The 18,199-nt window shown below is 43.0% G+C and overlaps 1 protein-coding gene across 3 annotated transcripts in view; it reads right to left on the minus strand.

Moving 5' to 3' along the window:
- Positions 1-18,199, minus strand: part of AK8 (adenylate kinase 8) — a 312,083-nt gene that overhangs the window by 231,902 nt on the left and 61,982 nt on the right. For all 3 annotated transcript variants that reach the window (XM_073600536.1, XM_073600535.1, XM_073600538.1), the window contains exon 4: positions 11,786-11,899. In XM_073600536.1, coding sequence (XP_073456637.1) covers positions 11,786-11,899 — 114 coding nt within the window. The remainder of the gene's footprint in view (positions 1-11,785; positions 11,900-18,199) is intronic.

Here is an 18,199-nt window from a genome sequence, read left to right on the forward strand (position 1 = left end):
CCACGTTGAATGGCTTCACAGATGGTATTTAACCTAAAAGACTGAGGACATCCTGTGAGTTCAGGGCCTCATAGACCTGCCCCCTGAGAGGACGCCACTACAGTGTCTTGTAATCAAATACAATGATGCATGATACAAAGTTGCAACACTGAGGACCACCCAGCACTGGGGAGAAGACAGAGGAAAAAGACTCCGCACAGGGCCAGATCTTGGGGGGGGGGGGTTGTGCTGGAGCGGGCTTTTCCCCTTCAGATTCCAGTGGCGCCCCCCCCCGACCAGTAATATTGGTATCAGGAAGTAGAATGAACTGGGAGGCAGCTCGCAGCCATGGCGGCTTGGCTACATAGTGCACTGCCCTTATCCACCTCACCATAGGTGGGCCAGGATCCATGGCATCATTTGTTGCTATTTATCAAGGAGGGGGGCTCTGTTGTGATGAGGTGTTGAGGGAACCACACGAACATGTAGGAAGCTAAGAGACGAGAGGATATGCCCCCCTGACTTTTTTACTGCACCCCCAGATGAGATAGGCTACATCCTGCCCTGACTCCGCATGTTACGTGACTGTCCTGAAGACAACTGGAATCGGTGAAATAAAAATGTAATAAATAAATACTGCTGAAGGGCATCAGGGAGGAAAAGGGGAGTCTTTGTGACCTGGGAGAATGAGCCCCTAGAATTGGGCTTTCTGAGTTTTCTGGAACAAAGATGTTATGAATAAGTGTTATTATTCCTTATCTCTATAGTTGCTCCAGGCCAGTGATCCAAACTTTTACTAAAGTGGGATTTACAAAGCAGAGGTGAGCAGGTTATGCTGGCCATACACTATTTGAGAGATTCCTCCATTTTCAATATACAGTGTGGATAGGCAAATACCCCCATTGAGCCATGTTTTAATAACTGTCCCTTTTTAATAAAGGACTTGACAAAAACTGTGTTCGTATTTTTATGTACAGCTCATTTTTTTTTTCTGAATGAGTAGGAATTTTAGGAACCCCCAGCCACTAGGTCAGGGTTTTGGGGAAGAGGCCCTTCACCTCATCAACATCGTGACAATGTGTTTTGCCAGGGGGCTCCCCCCAACCTTCTACATTCCAGAAATTGTCCCTGAACATATAGGGCAATAAATGCGAATACTTCTCGTTAAAGCATTCAGCCCTGTCCAGAAGCAACCTGCCATAGACTATGACAGGCTGCAGGCAGCATAGCTGGATGTCACAGTTGTCCTTCCCCTGGGTGCACCAAAACGCAGGGAGAGACACACTGCACACTAGCACGAGAGTAACACATAACAATATCATTTTAAGTCCTCATGCACACGGACGTTTTTACAGCTGCTTTTTTGAGCTTTTTTTGCAGCTTAAAAAGGCCTGTCTATGTTAGTCTATGGCTTCATGCCCACCTAGGCGTTTTTGAGCTGCAAGTGGCATAGGCGTTTTTAAGCTGTAAAAAAAACCCAGGACCAGTGGGTTCTGAGAGACGTTTTTCAGCTGTAAAAACGCTCTAACGCTGAAAAACACTCAAAAACTTCATTCACCAACGTTTTTTAGCGTTTTTGATCCATTGAAAAAAAAAAAAAAAAAATTTGAAAAAAAAAAACGCTAAAAAACGCTAACGCGGAAAAACGCTCAAAAACGCTAAAAACCGCTATTGCAAAAACGCTGAAAAAAGCTGAAAAAAGTTTAAAAAAAAATCACTGCAAAGATACTGGCGTTTTCATAACGCTATTTTAACAGCCTGTGTGCATGAGGGCTTACACTGCACACAGCCAGCCCCATGTGCAAAAGGCCTAACGGCTTGGTTTAGATGAAGAGACTCCCCAGCCATGTAAGTGAAGGAGTCAGGGATAGTTTAAAAACAAATGGCATGGGGTTCCCCCAAAATTCATACCAGTCCCTTCAGGTCTGGTATGAATTTTAAGGGGGGTCCACCAAAGAAAAAAAAAAATCAGTATGGGTTCCCCCCCAAACTATGGATTGTAGATAGGAGCCCCATGCCAAAACAAAAAAAAAAAAATTTGCAAGGACCCCCTCAAAAATCTTTACTAGCCACTTATCCTGGAGGGGGAGGAGGTCAAGCATGCACCCTCAGTATTCTTTGGGCATGAATTCTGCACAGTGCACTTCTCTTGTTTTGTATAATTCTGTGCATTTCTTGTTTAATTTAGAATTTTGTATAATTCGGTGTAATTCTTGGTATCTGAACTTATTCTGTATGTATGGATCCTGCACAGTAGCACTTCTCTTGCTAAATATACTTGGTGTAATTCTCTGTATCTGTCCTTATTCTGTATGTATGGACTCTGCACAGTAGCACTTCTCTTGCTGGGTATACTGGGTGTAATTCTCCATATCTGTCCTTATTCTGTATGCACGGACCCTGCACAGTAGCACTTCTCATGCTAAATATACTGGGTGTAATTCTCCATATCTGTCCTTATTCTGTATGTATGGATCCTGCACAGTAGCTTTTCTTTTGCTAGGTATACTGGGTGTAATTCTCAGTATCTGTTCTTATTATGTACTGTATGTATGGAGTAAATCCCCCCATACGACTAGTAAGGATCCATTTTCTACTGCTAAGTTTTCAGTATACAGAATTCTGATACATACATTTGACCATATGTTAATGTAGCACCCGGTAGCTTAGCAGGGAGCTCCTCATAAATTGACTTGCCAGGAGTAGTTATCCTGGTTGATTGATAGAGATCTATCGATTTCTCCCTAAGTTTGGCCTTGTACTTTTCTCTTCTACCACTAGGTTGCCGGGTACTTGGTGGTACTAGATATGAGAAGGGCAATCCAAGGTCAGGTTATGGGTATATATATATATATATGGGGTATCTCAGCCAATGGGCAGAAGCTTTCTTGAATTCCTTGGCCTGCTGGAAGCACCTATATATTTGGGTGGAGTCAGGTGATCTGTGTTCTGTGCCACCTGGATGGCTGCCTGGGTGGACCTGTGTCATACACCCCAGGCTGCTAGGCCAGAGATTGGGCCTATCCTGGGGGCATCTGGCTGCTAGGCTGTCTGAGGGCCTATCCAGAAGTAAGAGGGCAGCGCAGGGTTGGGATTGCGGCTTGCAATCCAACCAAGAGGGACGGTTCTGCTGGCCAGAGAAACTGTCGTGGCCAGAGGTAGAAGGGGAGCTGTCGCCACTAAGGGACCAACCACCTTTACTAGGGACCACAGTGAGTAACTGAAGCAAGTACCGGAGCAACATTCTCACCGAACGGGCAAGGTGGAGAATCGGAAAACTTCAGGTGGTGATCAAGTCAGGGACCCAACCAGTGGAGGTGACGCTTGCAGAGCAGCCTTGTGTGTCAAGCCAGGGACCGAGCCGGTCAGCGGGGGTGAAGCTTGAGAAGTATCTGGAGTGCCAAGCTAGGGACCCAGCGGGGAAGCGTGGGCGACGCTTCAGGGAGATACCACCGCAAAGATTGGAGGAGCTCAAGGGATTCAGAGTAAGTAAATCAGAGGGTCTAGTGAGAGACCAGGAGCTCAGTGTTGAAGAACTACAAGAGGCAGTTGTAGTGAGGGTCGGTTCACACTAGGATGACTTGTCAGGCGACCTAGCCGCCTGACAAGTAGCGTCCCATTCTGTACAATGGAACCGTTCTAATCGGAGCGACGCAAGTCGCTCTGACTTAGAAAAAGGTTCCTGTACTACTTTGGGGGCGACTTGAGGCGACTTGCATAGACTTCTATATAGAAGTCGTTTTGCAAGTCGCCGCCCCTGTCGTGTCCAGGTCGCCTGAGGCAGTCGCGCTGCAAGTCGCGCTGCCTCAGTGTGAACCGGGGCTGAAGCTGAAGGAACTGTTACATTTGTGTTAGGAAAGGTTAAAGACTGTTGCCATAGGAGTCAGCATTCCTGCATGTGCAGCTGTGGCGCTTTGCTGGGACCTTTCCCTTCACGGCTGTCTTCCTATTGAAGTCTCAGAGTCTGCCAATTGAATCTGCAACTACTTAAGGGTGTCCTGGCCCTAACCCTCTTTCCCCAAAAAATACAAAAAGCACTGTTAAAATATATAAAATCTCTTTTACATCTAAAAAGTGTCTGGCGCCCAATGACTTTCACCATCTTTGCACCCACTATGCCTCACAACCCACTACACATTGAAGAATGTCAGCTATCTTTGGCCTTGGAGGTCCTCATTAGACTGGAAGAGGCAAAGACTTTGCTATATTAAAAATAAAGAAAGTTGTCTTTAAGCAGAATTTCTCAGTCACATATGGTGCAGAAAGATTTGTCCTGACCTCAACCTCTAGTCGGACTATCATGTGGCTAAGTTCTCCGATCAAACATTCAGCCACAAGATTTGCTTTTGCCCTGTACACATGGGAAATTTTACCAAACTAGGTCTAAAATCGCATAATCAGCCTCTTCATGGCCGCTGCATAAGTCCAAATTTATTCTATGAGTGTCTGTAATTTCATCCTTATTGCGAAGGGTAAAAACCTGGGCAAACTGCGATATCATTAACACGCCGCAGAAGTAAATGTCCTCTCATTAGGCGCAATTGAAAAGCGAGCGGTTGATCATCAGAGGATTAACTGGCTCTGCATATATACAAATCGCCGCCACCCTCTACGGCTGCTAATCCATTCTGAAGTTCTCAAGCAACCCCTGCAGCTTAACAAAGAGGCTTTCAATGATGTCTGCTAATTGCAGCACATCCTAGATGTATGTACTGATGCAGAGAACTGCCGATGGGAATAAGGAGAGCCACCGACAGTCAGCAGAGCAGAGAACTTAAAGGAAAACGCCAGTCTTTTTAACAGTTTTTTTTTTTAAATGTGAGAATGCAATCAACTTAAAGTACATGCAAACCTAGATACTAAAATCTCATATAAGCCCTAAGCGAATGTCAATTCAAATTTCATTCTCAATATGTGTGAATCTGCATCTTTCATTGGTGATCCTGGTGATCCTATCATGAAGGTCAATGTTAGGCACTCCCTGGTAAAGGGTGGCAATGCTCTGTTCCTTTCTCCTGCATTGTCACCCTGTCAAATGACATCCGCTGAAGACTACAAGTGCCCATTTCACCACACATTAGGCAAGTATGGTCCACTGTTGTCACCACCAGAGTACCCAGCCTGACAAATGCATTGCGGCCATCACTGGAATGCATGTAGACAGCAAGTGGCTGCAAATAGGATGCGTGAGATCAGCAGCACTGTCAATGTTTAAAAATGTGTTTTTGCGTATAGTGAATTATGATATATGTCCATGTGATATCTATCATTACATATACAGACTCTGCTTCCTGTTCTGGTTTACTGCACTCTCCACACATGTGTATGAGTCAGTTCAGCCCTGATTTAAAGCTATAGACTCTCTCCTGCCAGAGGAGACTGTGTGTGGGGATAGATGTAGCTCTGCTCCCTATCCTGGAACGATGGACTATGTGCCGCCAGTGTTTACGGTAATCTTTTGGTAAGAAGACCTCTGTTAGAGGTGTATGCCCCCCCACCCCCACCCTTTTTTGGGATATCTCCTGGTGGTTGCTCATTTTTCCCCCTCCCTGTATTGTATGTCCTCCTCACAGACCTGGCGATCCTGTCTGGGGGAACTGCTTCTTAAGGTGTTTTAGACCTCTGATGTCTCACCTGTCCTCCGGTGGAGCTGATGGAATGCAGATCGGTGATACAGGGACCCAGAAGTGATGTTTTACATGTCGATTCCGGGTCAGTAATAGGAAGGGGAGGCCAGCAAATGGATGTTTGGTAGCCTCCTTCCCCTCTACCCGGCGGCGCCCACCATGCTCGTCCTGGGTCTGTCAATGGGCAAGTGCACCCTGGGAAGCATGGTGGGGGCATGCACCAGAGGAGGGGGTGGCTGCTACCAGGGTGTGTGGAAGCAATTCAGTGGCCGACAGCCAACTTGTCAGATATACACATACCCCTAGCAGCTGCAGCCGCCAGGACTGTGTAAAACTCTGTATGACGTACGTCAGTGGCAGTGAAGGGGTTAAGTGGACCTGAACCCAAAAACAAAGATTTGCTATCTTGCAGGGGGAAAAGGAAAAATATTAATTGTGCCTCTGAAAAATATACATTTTATCCTGAATCACTGCTGAAAAATAGTAGTGCACTTCCTGGCAGACTCAGCTGTATAACTGCAGTGTGAAACCTAATGCCCCGTACACACGATAGGATTTTCCGCCAGAAAAAGTGCGATGAGAGCTTGTTGTCGGAAATTCTGACCATGTGTAGGCTCCATCGGACATTTTCCATCGGAATTTCCGTCACACAAAATTTAAGATCTGGATCTCAAATTTTACAACAAAATCCGTTGTCGTAAATTCCGATCGTGTGTACACAATTTCGACGCACAAAGTTCCACGCATGCTCGGAATCAAGCAGAAGAGCAGCACTGGCTATTGAACTTTTTCTCGGCTCGTCATACGTGTTGTACGTCACCACGTTCTTGGAGTTCGGAATTTCCCACAAGATTTGTGTGACCGTGTGTATGCAAGACAAGTTTGAGACAACATCCGTCGGAAAAAAAACATGGATTTTGTTGTCGGAAAATCCTATCGTGTGTACAGGGCATAAGAGTGCACTCACAGCTGCGCGTTTCCTAAATGCGCAACAACACACACAGAAATGTACATTTTGCCGCGTGTTTCGGAAACATGCTACAATTGTGGGTCGCACTTTTAGTGCCATTAATTGAAATGGTACCCCAAGCATAAATAGCTGACGCATATGTTTGCTGCATCTTTGTTGCGCAACAAAGCGCACTACAAACAAGCCAAAACGCGCACTGAAAAAACAACAGACACTCCACAATCGAAAAAAAAAACATTATTTTGGGGCATTTGGTGCACATAGGGCAGCCCATTTAAGTGAAGGGGCTGCCCCAGGTGCAATGCGCATCAACATGTGAAAAAAGCACACACACACAAAAAAAAAAATGAGCGCGAATGCATGTTCCCACTATGCTCAGGTGTGAATGGGGCCTTAGGCACTGCTGCCTCTGACTGCTAGTCTCATTTGGATTGGGGTTTCTTGTCATTACGGTGTTGCTCACTGTTCTCTGTGCTGAAGAGGAAGCTGTACCTGAGGACTTACAGTATAAGGGCTCATTTAGACTTGCAAAAAAAATTTGAGCACCGATTAACACATCTGATGTGTTAAGATAATATAAGATTTTCATTGTAGAAAACAAATTCACAATTAAATTACATTTTTACTCCACACATTATTCATCCATCTCCCCTTCCCTGAGGAGCCTACATTGGCTAACCAGAAAGAATCGAATCACTTTCAAGACCCTCTGCCTCACCCACAAACGCTCCTCAATACCTATGCGAGAAAATAAAACGCTACACACCCAATCGCAGTCTTCGATCTCCCAACCAAAACCTCCTCTGAATTTAGTCTTTTCAGACCACAGAACATGGTTCCAGTAATCCATGTCCTTATTCTGCTTGTCTTCAGCAAACTGCAGGCTTTCTTGTGCATCATCTTTAGAAGAGGCTTCCTTCTGGGTCGACAGCCATACAGACCAATTTAATGCAGTGTGCGGCGTGTGGTCTGAGCACTGACAGGATGACCCCCCACCCCTTCAGCCTCTGCAGCAATGCTGGCAGCACTCATACTACTATTTCCCAAAGACAACCTCTGGATATGACACTGAACATGTGCACTCAACTTCTTTGGTCGACCATGGTGAGGCCTGTTCTGAGTGGAACCTGTCCTGTTAAAGCACTGTATGGTCTTGGCCACCCTGCTGTAGCTCAGTTTTAGGGTCCTGGCAATCTTCTTATAGCCTAGGCCATCTTTATGTAGAGCAACAATTCTTTTTTTCAGATCCTCAGAGAATTCTTTGCCATGAGGAGTCATGTTGAAATTCCAGTGACCAATATGAGAGAGTAAGAGCGATAAAACCAAATTTAACACACCTGCTCCCCATTCACACCTGAGACCTTGTAACACTAATGAGTCACATGACACCGGGGAGAGAAAATGGCTAATTGGGATCCATTTGGACATTTTCACTTAGGTGTGTACTCACTTTTGTTGCCAGCAGTTTAGACTGTTATAAAAGCTGTAAACTCACTACTTTACATTGTAGCAAAGTGTCATTTCTTCAGTGTTGCCACATGAAAAGATATAATAAAATATTTACAAAAATGTGAGGGGTGTACTCACTTTTGCGAGATACAGTATATATATATATATATATATATATATATATATATATATATATATATATAATAATAATATAATGAGCAAAAATTTTAGGCACATGTGAAGAAATGCTGTAAAGTGAGAAAATATATATTTTCCGTGTTTATTTTATCAATTTACAAAATGCAAAGTGAGCAAAGAAAAATCTAAATAAAATCAATATTTGGTGTGACCACCCTTTGGCTTCAAACCAGCATCAATTCTTCTAGATACACTTCCACACAGTTTTTGAAGGCAGGTAGGTTGTTCCAAACATCCTAGAGAACTAAGCACAGATATTCTGTGGATGTAAGCTGCCTCAAATCCTTCTGTCTGTTCATGTAATTCCAGACAGACTGGATAATGTTGAGATCAGGGCTCTGTGGGGGCCAAACCATCACTTCCAGGAGTCCTTGTTCTTATTTACGCTAAAGATAGTGCTTAATGACATTGGTTGTACAGTCAGGTCCATAAATATTGGGACATCGACACAAAAGTAATGGGACAATTGGCTGCTCAGCTGTTCCCTGGCCAAGTGTGTGTTATTCCCTCATTATCCCATTTACAAGGAGCAGATAAAAGGTTCAGAGTTCATTTCAAGTGTGCTATTTGCATTTGGAATCTGTTGCTGTCAACTCTCAATATGAGATCCAAAGAGCTGTCACTATCAGTGAAGCAAGCCATCATTAGGCTGAAAAAACAAAACAAACCTATCAGAGAGATAGCAAAAACATTAGGTGCGGCCAAATCAATTGTTTGGAACATCCTTAAAAAGAAAGAATGCACCGGTGAGCTCAGCAACACCAAAAGACCCGGAAGACCACGGATGACCAAAAAATTATTTCCCTGGTGAAGAAAACACCCTTCACAACAGTTGGCCAGATCAAGAACACTCTCCAGGAGGTAGGTGTATGTGTGTCAAAGTCAACAATCAAGAGAAGACTTCACCAGAGTGAATACAGAGGGTTCACCACAAGATGTAAACCATTGGTGAGCCTCAAAAACAGGAAGGGCAGAGTAGAGTTTGCCAAACAACATCTAAAAAAGCCTTCACAGTTCTGGAACAACATCCTATGGACAGATGAGACCAAGATCAACTTGTACCAGAGTGATGGGAAGAGAAGAGTATGGAGAAGGAAAGGAGCTGCTCATGATCCAAAACATACCACCTCATTAGTGAAGCATGGTGGTGGTAGTGTATGGCTGCCAATGGAACTGGTTGTCTTGTATTTATTGATGATGTGACTGCTGACAAAAGCAGCAGGATGAATTCTGAAGTGTTTTGGGCAATATTATCTGCTCATATTCAGCAAAATGCTTCAGAACTCATTAGACGGCGCTTCACAGTGCAGATGGACAATGACCCGAAGCATACTGCGAAAGCAACCAAAGAGTTTTTTGCGGGAAAGAAGTGGAATGTTATGCAATGGCCAAGTCAATCACCTGACCTGAATCCGATTGAGCATGCATTTCACTTGCTGAAGACAAAACTGAAGGGAAAATGCCCCAAGAACAAGCAGGAACTGAAGACAGTTGCAGTAGAGGCCTGGCAGAGCATCACCAGGGATGAAATCCAGCATCTGGTGATGTCTATGCATTCCAGAATTCAGGCTGTAATTGACTGCAAAGATTTGCAACCAAGTATTAAAAAGTGAAAGTTTGATGGATGATTGTTAATCTGTCCCATTACTTTTGGTCCCTTAAAAAGTGGGAGGCACATATACAAATTGTTGTCATTCCTACACCGTTCACCTGATTTGGATGTAAATACCCTCAAATTAAAGCTGAAAGTCTGCAGTTAAAGCACATCTTGTTCGTTTCATTTCAAATCCATTGTGGTGGTGTATAGAGCTAAAAAGATTAGAATTGTGTCGATGTCCCAATATTTATGGACCTGACTGTATGTTTGGGGTTGTAGCCCTGTTGCAGAATAAATTTGTGGCCAATCACATGGCTCCCTGATGGTATGGCATGATGGATAAGTATTTTTCTGTATTTCTCAGCATTGAGGACACTCTTGATCAGGCAACATTGAGGACTGTAGACGCAGTGGTCGGCCAAGGAAACTTATAGGAGAAGTCCAGCCGAAGCTCGTTTGGCTGTACTTCCCCTGTGGATCACAGGAGTGGAGTTCGTTTTGCACTCCTGTGCCCCGTTTTCAGCAGAGAGTGGGCTGAAGTCCGCTCTCTGCTGATGTCACAGAGTCGGTCCAGGCTCAGGCATCATCACGACCATGGAGTCGGGATCCACTCAGAACCCTGGACTGGCAACTGGCTCAGAGAGCTGCTGACTGACTCTCTGCTCACAAAGCTGTGAGAACTGAGCGATCAGCGGTGTTCGATCGCTTGGTTCTCAGTGTTAGAGGCACCGGGGGACAGATGCAGCATCGGACCGATGCTACATCCACCTAGGTAAGTATGATACTAGAAATAAAAATACCCATACTTCTCTTTTAATGCAGCAGACGAAAGTCACATCACACTTCCTTCCCTTCGACATCGGAAGATGTCCAGCAGTTCCATAAGTACAGAACTGGCAGAAGCCAATGGGACCTATAAGTACATACATCTACTGTCCGGAGAAGTCTGGCCAGAAGTGGTCTTCAGAATTGCGGCCAAATAGCCATACATCCAACATGGAAACAAGGCTAAGCAACTCAACTATGCATGAAAACGTAGGATGTTCGGGGGTGCAGAAAAATGGCAGCAGGTGCTCTGGACTGATGAGTCAAAAGTTGAAATATTCAGCTGTAGCAGGAGGCAGTTTGTTTGCCGAAGGGCTGGAGAGCAGTACAATAATGAGTGCCTGCAGCCAACAGTGAAGCATGGTGGAGATTCCTTGTAAGTGTGGGGCTGCATTTTTGCAAATGGAGTTGGAGATTTGGTCAAGATCAATGGTGTCCTCAATGCTGAAAAATACAGGCAGCTATTTATCCGTCATGCCATACCATCAGGGAGGCATGTGATTGGTCCCAAATTTATTCTGCAGCAGGATAACTACCCCAAACATACAGTCAATGTCATTATGAACCATATTCAGTGTAAAGAAGAACAAGGAGTTAGTTCTGGAAGTGATGGTTTTTCCCCCGCAGAGCCCTGATCTCAACATCATCGAGTCTGACTGGGATTACATGAAGAGACAGAAAGATTTGAGGCAGCTTACATCCACAGAAGATCTGTGCTTAGTTCTCCAAGATGTTTGGAACAACATACCTGCCGAGTTCCTGTAAAAACTGTGTGCAAGTGTACCTAGAAGAATGGATGCTGTTTTAAAGGCAAAGGGTGATCACACCAAATATTGATTTGATTTGGATTTCTCTGCTGTTCATTTACTTTCCATTTTGTTAATTGATAAAAATAAACTATTACCACTTCTATTTGAGAAAGAATTCATTTACAGCATATTTTTACACCTGCCTAATACTTTTGCACAGTACTGTATATATAGATATATATGTGTAAGTATTTAGATATCCGCACATACATACAAGTAAACTGTATATGACCCTGGTGGTATTTACGAAAACACTACTGTACATATAAATGATATGTGATTTTTCTTTCAGTCGTGTTTGGAAATAATGCATAAGTTCCAGCAGCTCTACCTGGCCTTTATCTTTGTAGGATCGAGCTTCTTCCACCAGCGTTGAGACATCATTTGACAACATATTCTCTGGAGAAAGGTGAGTGGCATTCATACGCTTACATAGCATCTTTGCCTGCGGGGAGAAGAGGAGAAGAGTCCAACTTTTTGCAAAAGAAAATAGGTTTCAAAGAGCTTTTTCTTTCCATGCCAAATAAACCTCTACCTTTTCCAGCTCGTGCATTAAATAAATGATCTAGGAACAAATGTATGTTTAAACACAGCGCTATCCCTCTGTTGTGTACGAAGGGAGGACACAGGAGGGTTGGAGGTGCTGGAATTCTTAACCCTGGATGGGTGAACGCACTGATAGTTGTATGAAAACACGAAAAAAAAAAATCAGTTGCATAGGTTTCATAAATTATTTAAAGGGCACCCATTTCTTATTCAAGCAGCCATTTTATTGGAAGAACAATGGACCATGAAAGTTCAGCTTTTTAAATTACTCTTTCCTTCTTTTTTTTTTTATTTTTTATTTTTTTTTAGAAATATCATATTGTAATTGTGGTTTAAAATACATATTTTTTCTTTCAGTTTTCATGCGTTCCTATTCCCATTTATACTGTATGTGTTTTGCCCCTGATTTACATGTGTTTTGCTTCCAGTTTGTATGCGTATTGTTTCCAATTTGTACATATTCTGCATGCTGAGCCATTGAAAACAATGCATCTTATAAAAGACAAGCAGGAAAAAAAGCTGCAGGCTGCATTGGAACTGCAACTCATAGAAACCCATCAATGGAGATTGTAACATTCAATATGATGGTACAGGCCTTCCTTTGCTTGGTTTCTTTCCAAACCATTGACATCAGCATAAAATGGCCCTAATGCCCGTACACACGATTGGATTTTCCGATAACAATTGTTGGATGTGAGTTTGTTGGCGGAAAGTCTGACCGTGTGTATGTTCCATCAGACATTTGTTGTCAGACTTTCCGCCAACAAATGTTGGCTAGCATGTTCTCAAATTTTCCGCCAACAAATGTGTGTTGTCGGACTTACCAATTGTGTGTACATAAAAGTCCAAAGTACAAACATGCACGCTCGGAATCAATGCTAACCAAACACAACATTAGCAGAAGGAACCCAAAGGACTATTGAACTTCCTTTTTATCAGCTCACCATATGTCTTGTACACCACTACATTCGTAATTTTTGGCCAACATTTGTGCGACTGTGTGTGTATGCAAGACAAGTTGGAGCCAACAACCTTCGAACAAAATTCCACCGTTTTGTTGTTGAAAAGTCCGGTCGTGTGTACGGGGCATTAGACAAGACAATTGGATAGTTGTTTGTAGAGCAGACATTAGCCACTATTCCAGATTTCCTGGAATCATTTGGCACATTTGCTATTCTTTGTCCTGACATAATGTTGGTGCTGGGAGTGTCTACTCAATATTGTCAATAGACAAGCAGGCCATAGATGGTGTGATTTTCTTTCCTACAACCACAGATTGCAGGAAAGAAAATCACTTGATTCCCCCATCAACACAGTCAGTGTTGATGGAAGAATCCCTCCCACGGGGGCCATTGTGTTCTCCTAGGCGGGAGAGCATGGGGAGCTATATCTGCCGGGAGAACACTATGATATTGCTGGCAGCTACCGCTGCTGGCAACAATCACATGTTAGAAATCCAACATGCTGGTTGTACCATGATGGATTGACTTGGGTACATTCAGCCTGCTCATAGATGGTTTGAATCTTGGCCAGTCTGTCCTGAACCACCCGAGATTCAAACCATCTATGGCTGGCTTAAAGAGATTGTAAACCTCCATGCAGTATTTGTACTTATAGGTAAGCCAAGAATAAGACTTACCTATAGGTACTGTAAATATCTCCTAAACATGCACCGTTTAGGAGATAGTTACTGTATACTGCGCTGATTATGTCATCGGCGCATGCGCTCTGAAGGAACGGCCGCCCATGATGTTTCTCTTCAGGAGCGAGTGCCGTGACTGGCGGCTCCCGAGCGCATGTCACATAGCCGGAGTCCGCAGCCCCCGGAAGGACGGCCAGGGGAAGATATATGCGGCCTCCAGTGGGGACAGCGTGGGCTTAGTTTGCAGGTAAGTGTCACATAACGTGCTAGCATGCGATGCATACTAGCACATTATGCCTTTACTTTGCCAGGGAAGGGGGAAAACATTTTTTTTTGGAAGATTTTACTTACTCTTTAAGGCCTTTCATACAAATTTAATGTTTTGTGGCTTCAGCAAATCATAACAATACAGAGTGTGACACAACTTACAAAACCCTCTGAAGTTGCAGCCAAAGTCACAAAGATAAGGCAAAGAAATGATTTTTTTGTGACTTTTTCTGACTTTAACATTGCAGTCTATGGCATTCATTTTGGGAAGGAAGACACGAAAAAGTAGTGCAGGAACTAATTTTTTTATTGTTTTTGTAGCTGCGACTTGAGTTGGAGCAATTAAGATGGCACCCATTGAATTGAATGTGTTTTGACTTGTCAAGCGACTTTCTGTGTTGCATGTCACAGCAAGTCACATAAGAAGTCACAGCAGTGTAAACCAGGGAATAATCTTTTTGAAAAAAAAAATGGAAAATGTTTTACTCATCAAATCCTTTTCTCTGAGTTCATTGAAGAACACAGCCCAGTAGGGGATCTTGACATTAGGGTTATAGCTCCACCTCAAGGAAAAGGACACTAGGCAAAAAAATAAAACTCCACCTAAGGACAGCTCCTGCTTGTGATTAAATACCGCATCTGCTAAAGGGAGCTCAGTAAATGTAGAGGGAGCTGTGTCATTTAGTGAACTCAGAGAAAAGAATTTTACAGGGAGTACAAACATAAGGTGGAAACATCCACCTTATAAAACTTAGTGAAGGTGTGAACGAACGACCAAGAAACCACCTTACAGACTTGAGGCAAGGTAAATTGATGACAAAAGGCGCAGGATGTGCAAACTGCCCTAGAATAATGGGCCACCCAACAGGAAGAGCTCCAAATGAGGATCTGCGCATGCTGCAAAACTGCTCACCGTGAGTGAGCAGAATTGACAGAGTCATGAAGCGCTCAATCCTCAGTGAAGATGGCCATTCAAGCATCAGCGGCTAGGGAGGCAGGCAAGTATCGGGGCACCTACAGGCTATAGGTGGAGAGGAAAACAAATGAATAAAAGGGGAGCACCAAAAACAAGGGCAATGTGACCTTTACCAGTGCTAAGCCAGTGAATGGAGGCAACCAGTACATAAGACCAGGATTTTCAGAAGGCGAGAGCAGAATGGCTTCCCACCTGGTAAAATAGGCAATTTAGACCATACATAGACAAAAATGTCAGCTGAAGGAAAATATGAATAAGAATAATAACAGGAGGTCAGCGGAGGAGCCTGAAAAGGGATGTGGGATCAAACGAAAGGGAGAAATGTGAACTTCATCATTTGGGTGTATGGTTCAAAGAAAAAGGCTCAGGACGTTTGTAGTGAAAGGTGTTTAAGGTACCATGGGATATGAATGTTCAGAGTATGAATAAGGGTCTGATAACATAGCACCACAGAGTGCGCTGAGGTTTTCAGCACTGTAAGGACTACACTGATGTGTGAATAATCAGGAAGCATAACCCATCATGGTGCATTTGCCATTAACCCAATCATTGCCAGAGCCATTTTTGCGTTGTCTTGCTCACATTTAGAAAATCATTTTATGCTTGAAGATACGGAGGGAAACCCCTATATATATATATATATATATATATATATATCTATATCTATAGATATAGCTATATATCTATAGATATAGATATATATAGATATAGATATATATACAGTGGGGACGGAAAGTATTCAGACCCCCTTAAATTTTTCACTCTTTGTTATATTGCAGCCATTTGCTAAAATCATTTAAGTTCATTTTTTTTCCTCACTAATGTACACACAGCACTCCATATTGACAGAAAAACACAGAATTGTTGACATTTTTGCAGATTTATTAAAAAAGAAAAACTGAAATATCACATGGTCCTAAGTATTCAGACCCTTTGCTCTGTCACTCATATATTTAACTCAGGTGCTGTCCATCTCTTCTGATCATCCTTGAGATGGTTCTATACCTTCATTTGAGTCCAGCTGTGTTTGATTATACTGATTGGACTTGATTAGGAAAGCCACACACCTGTCTATATAAGACCTTACAGCTCACAATGCATGTCGGAGCAAATGAGAATCATGAGGTCAAAGAAACTGCCTGAAGAGCTCAGAGACTGAATTGTGGCAAGGCACAGATCTGGCCAAGGTTACAAAAAAATTTCTGCTGCACTTAAGGTTCCTAAGAGCACAGTGGCCTCCATAATCCTTAAATGGAAGACGTTTGGGATGACCAGAACCCTTCCTAGAGCTGGCCGTCTGGACAAACTGAGCTATCGGGGGAGAAAAGCCTTGGTGAGAGAGGTAAAGAAGCACCCAAAGATCACTGTGGCTGAACTCCAGAGATGCAGTCGGGAGATGGGAGAAAGTTGTAGAAAGTCAACCATCACTGCAGCCCTCCACCAGTCGGGGCTTTATGGCAGAGTGGCCTGACGGAAGCCTCTCCTCAGTGCAAGACACATGAAAGCCCGCATGGAGTTTGCTAAAAAACACCTGAAGGACTCCAAGATGGTAAGAAATAAGATTCTCTGGTCTGATGAGACCAAGGTAGAACTTTTTGGCCTTAATTCTAAGCGGTATGTGTGGAGAAAACCAGGCACTGCTCATCACCTGTTCAATACAGTCCCATGGTGGTGGCAGCATCATGCTGTGGGGGTGTTTTTCAGCTGCAGGGACAGGACAACTGGTTGCAATCGAGGGAAAGATGAATGCGGCCAAGTACAGGGATATCCTGGACGAAAACCTTCTCCAGAGTGCTCAGGACCTCAGACTGGGCTGAAGGTTTACCTTCCAACAAGACAATGACCCTAAGCACACAGCTAAAATAACAAAGGAGTGGCTTCACAACAACTCCGTGACCGTTCTTGAATGGCCCAGCCAGAGCCCTGACTTAAACCCAATTGAGCATCTCTGGAGAGACCTAAAAATGGCTGTCCACCAACGTTTACCATCCAACCTGACAGAACTGGAGAGGATCTGCAAGGAGAAATGGCAGAGGATCCCAAAATCCAGGTGTGAAAAACTTGTTGCATCTTTCCCAAAAAGACTCATGGCTGTATTAGATCAAAAGGGGGCTTCTACTAAATACTGAGCAAAGGGTCTGAATACTTAGGACCATGTGATATTTCAGTTTTTCTTTTTTAATACATCTGCAAAAATGTCAACAATTCTGTGTTTTTCTGTCAATATGGGGTGCTGTGTGTAAAAATTAACTTAAATGATTTTAGTAAATGGCTGCAATATAACAAAGAGTGAAAAATTTAAGGGGGGTCTGAATACTTTCCGTCCCCACTGTGTGTGTGTGTATATATATATATATATATATATATATATATATATATACATATATATATATATATATATATATATATATATACACATATATATATATATATATATATATATATATATATATATATATATATATATATGTTTTTTTTGTTTTTTTTAAATCAGACACCCTGGATAATAAAATAATTGTAGTTCCAAATTTTTATGCCACAAGATATTTGCACAATGGTCATCAAGTGCAAGTTTTCAGTAACAAATATACTAAGGTTTATTTTAGGGCTCACAAACGCAATGTATTACCATTTTTGGTAAAATATGAATGATCAAGTTGCGCAGAGTAAATAGATATTCAACATGTCAAGCTTTAAAATAAAGCACCCCCCACACAACGATAATGAACCGTGGTGGCCTATGTTTTCCATAGGAAATGCCTAAAAAGCCCCTACAGGTCATCACTTTAGCGTTAACTGTGAATGTTGGCCCTAGAATTTTTAATCTCTCTCAGTGTGCGCATAGGAACTCTGCTTGGTGTGTTTATGATTGTATGAGCATGTATGTGGGGACAGGGTGGGATCAACTTTTTTTGTTGATTGGGTTTTATTTTTGCTAGGGTAACTTGTTTTTTGACACTTTTTTTTCCATGAAAACTTTATTTATATTACATCGCAAAAAGTCCACTATGTGATATAAACTCTTTGTGGCAGAGTCTCTCCTTAATGAGACATCAAGCCTTTTAGACCCCTGATATTTCACCTGCCCTCCATTAAGGTCGGGTTCACACTATTGTGAATTGGATTTGGGATCACCGCATTCAATTGGCAATAGCAGGAGATTGTGACTGGCTCTCTATGGAGCCGGTTCACATATCTCTGATTCCAAAATTTGGGCTGAAATCGGACCTGAAACAGTGAATGAGGACGCACAGGACACCTCCTGGGAGCTGCATCAGCATTAGGTGTGAACCGAGCCTCAAGCTAATAGAGTG

The sequence above is a fragment of the Aquarana catesbeiana genome, linkage group LG09, assembly GCF_042186555.1.
Source record: "Aquarana catesbeiana isolate 2022-GZ linkage group LG09, ASM4218655v1, whole genome shotgun sequence".
NCBI classification, from domain to species: Eukaryota; Metazoa; Chordata; class Amphibia; order Anura; family Ranidae; genus Aquarana; species Aquarana catesbeiana.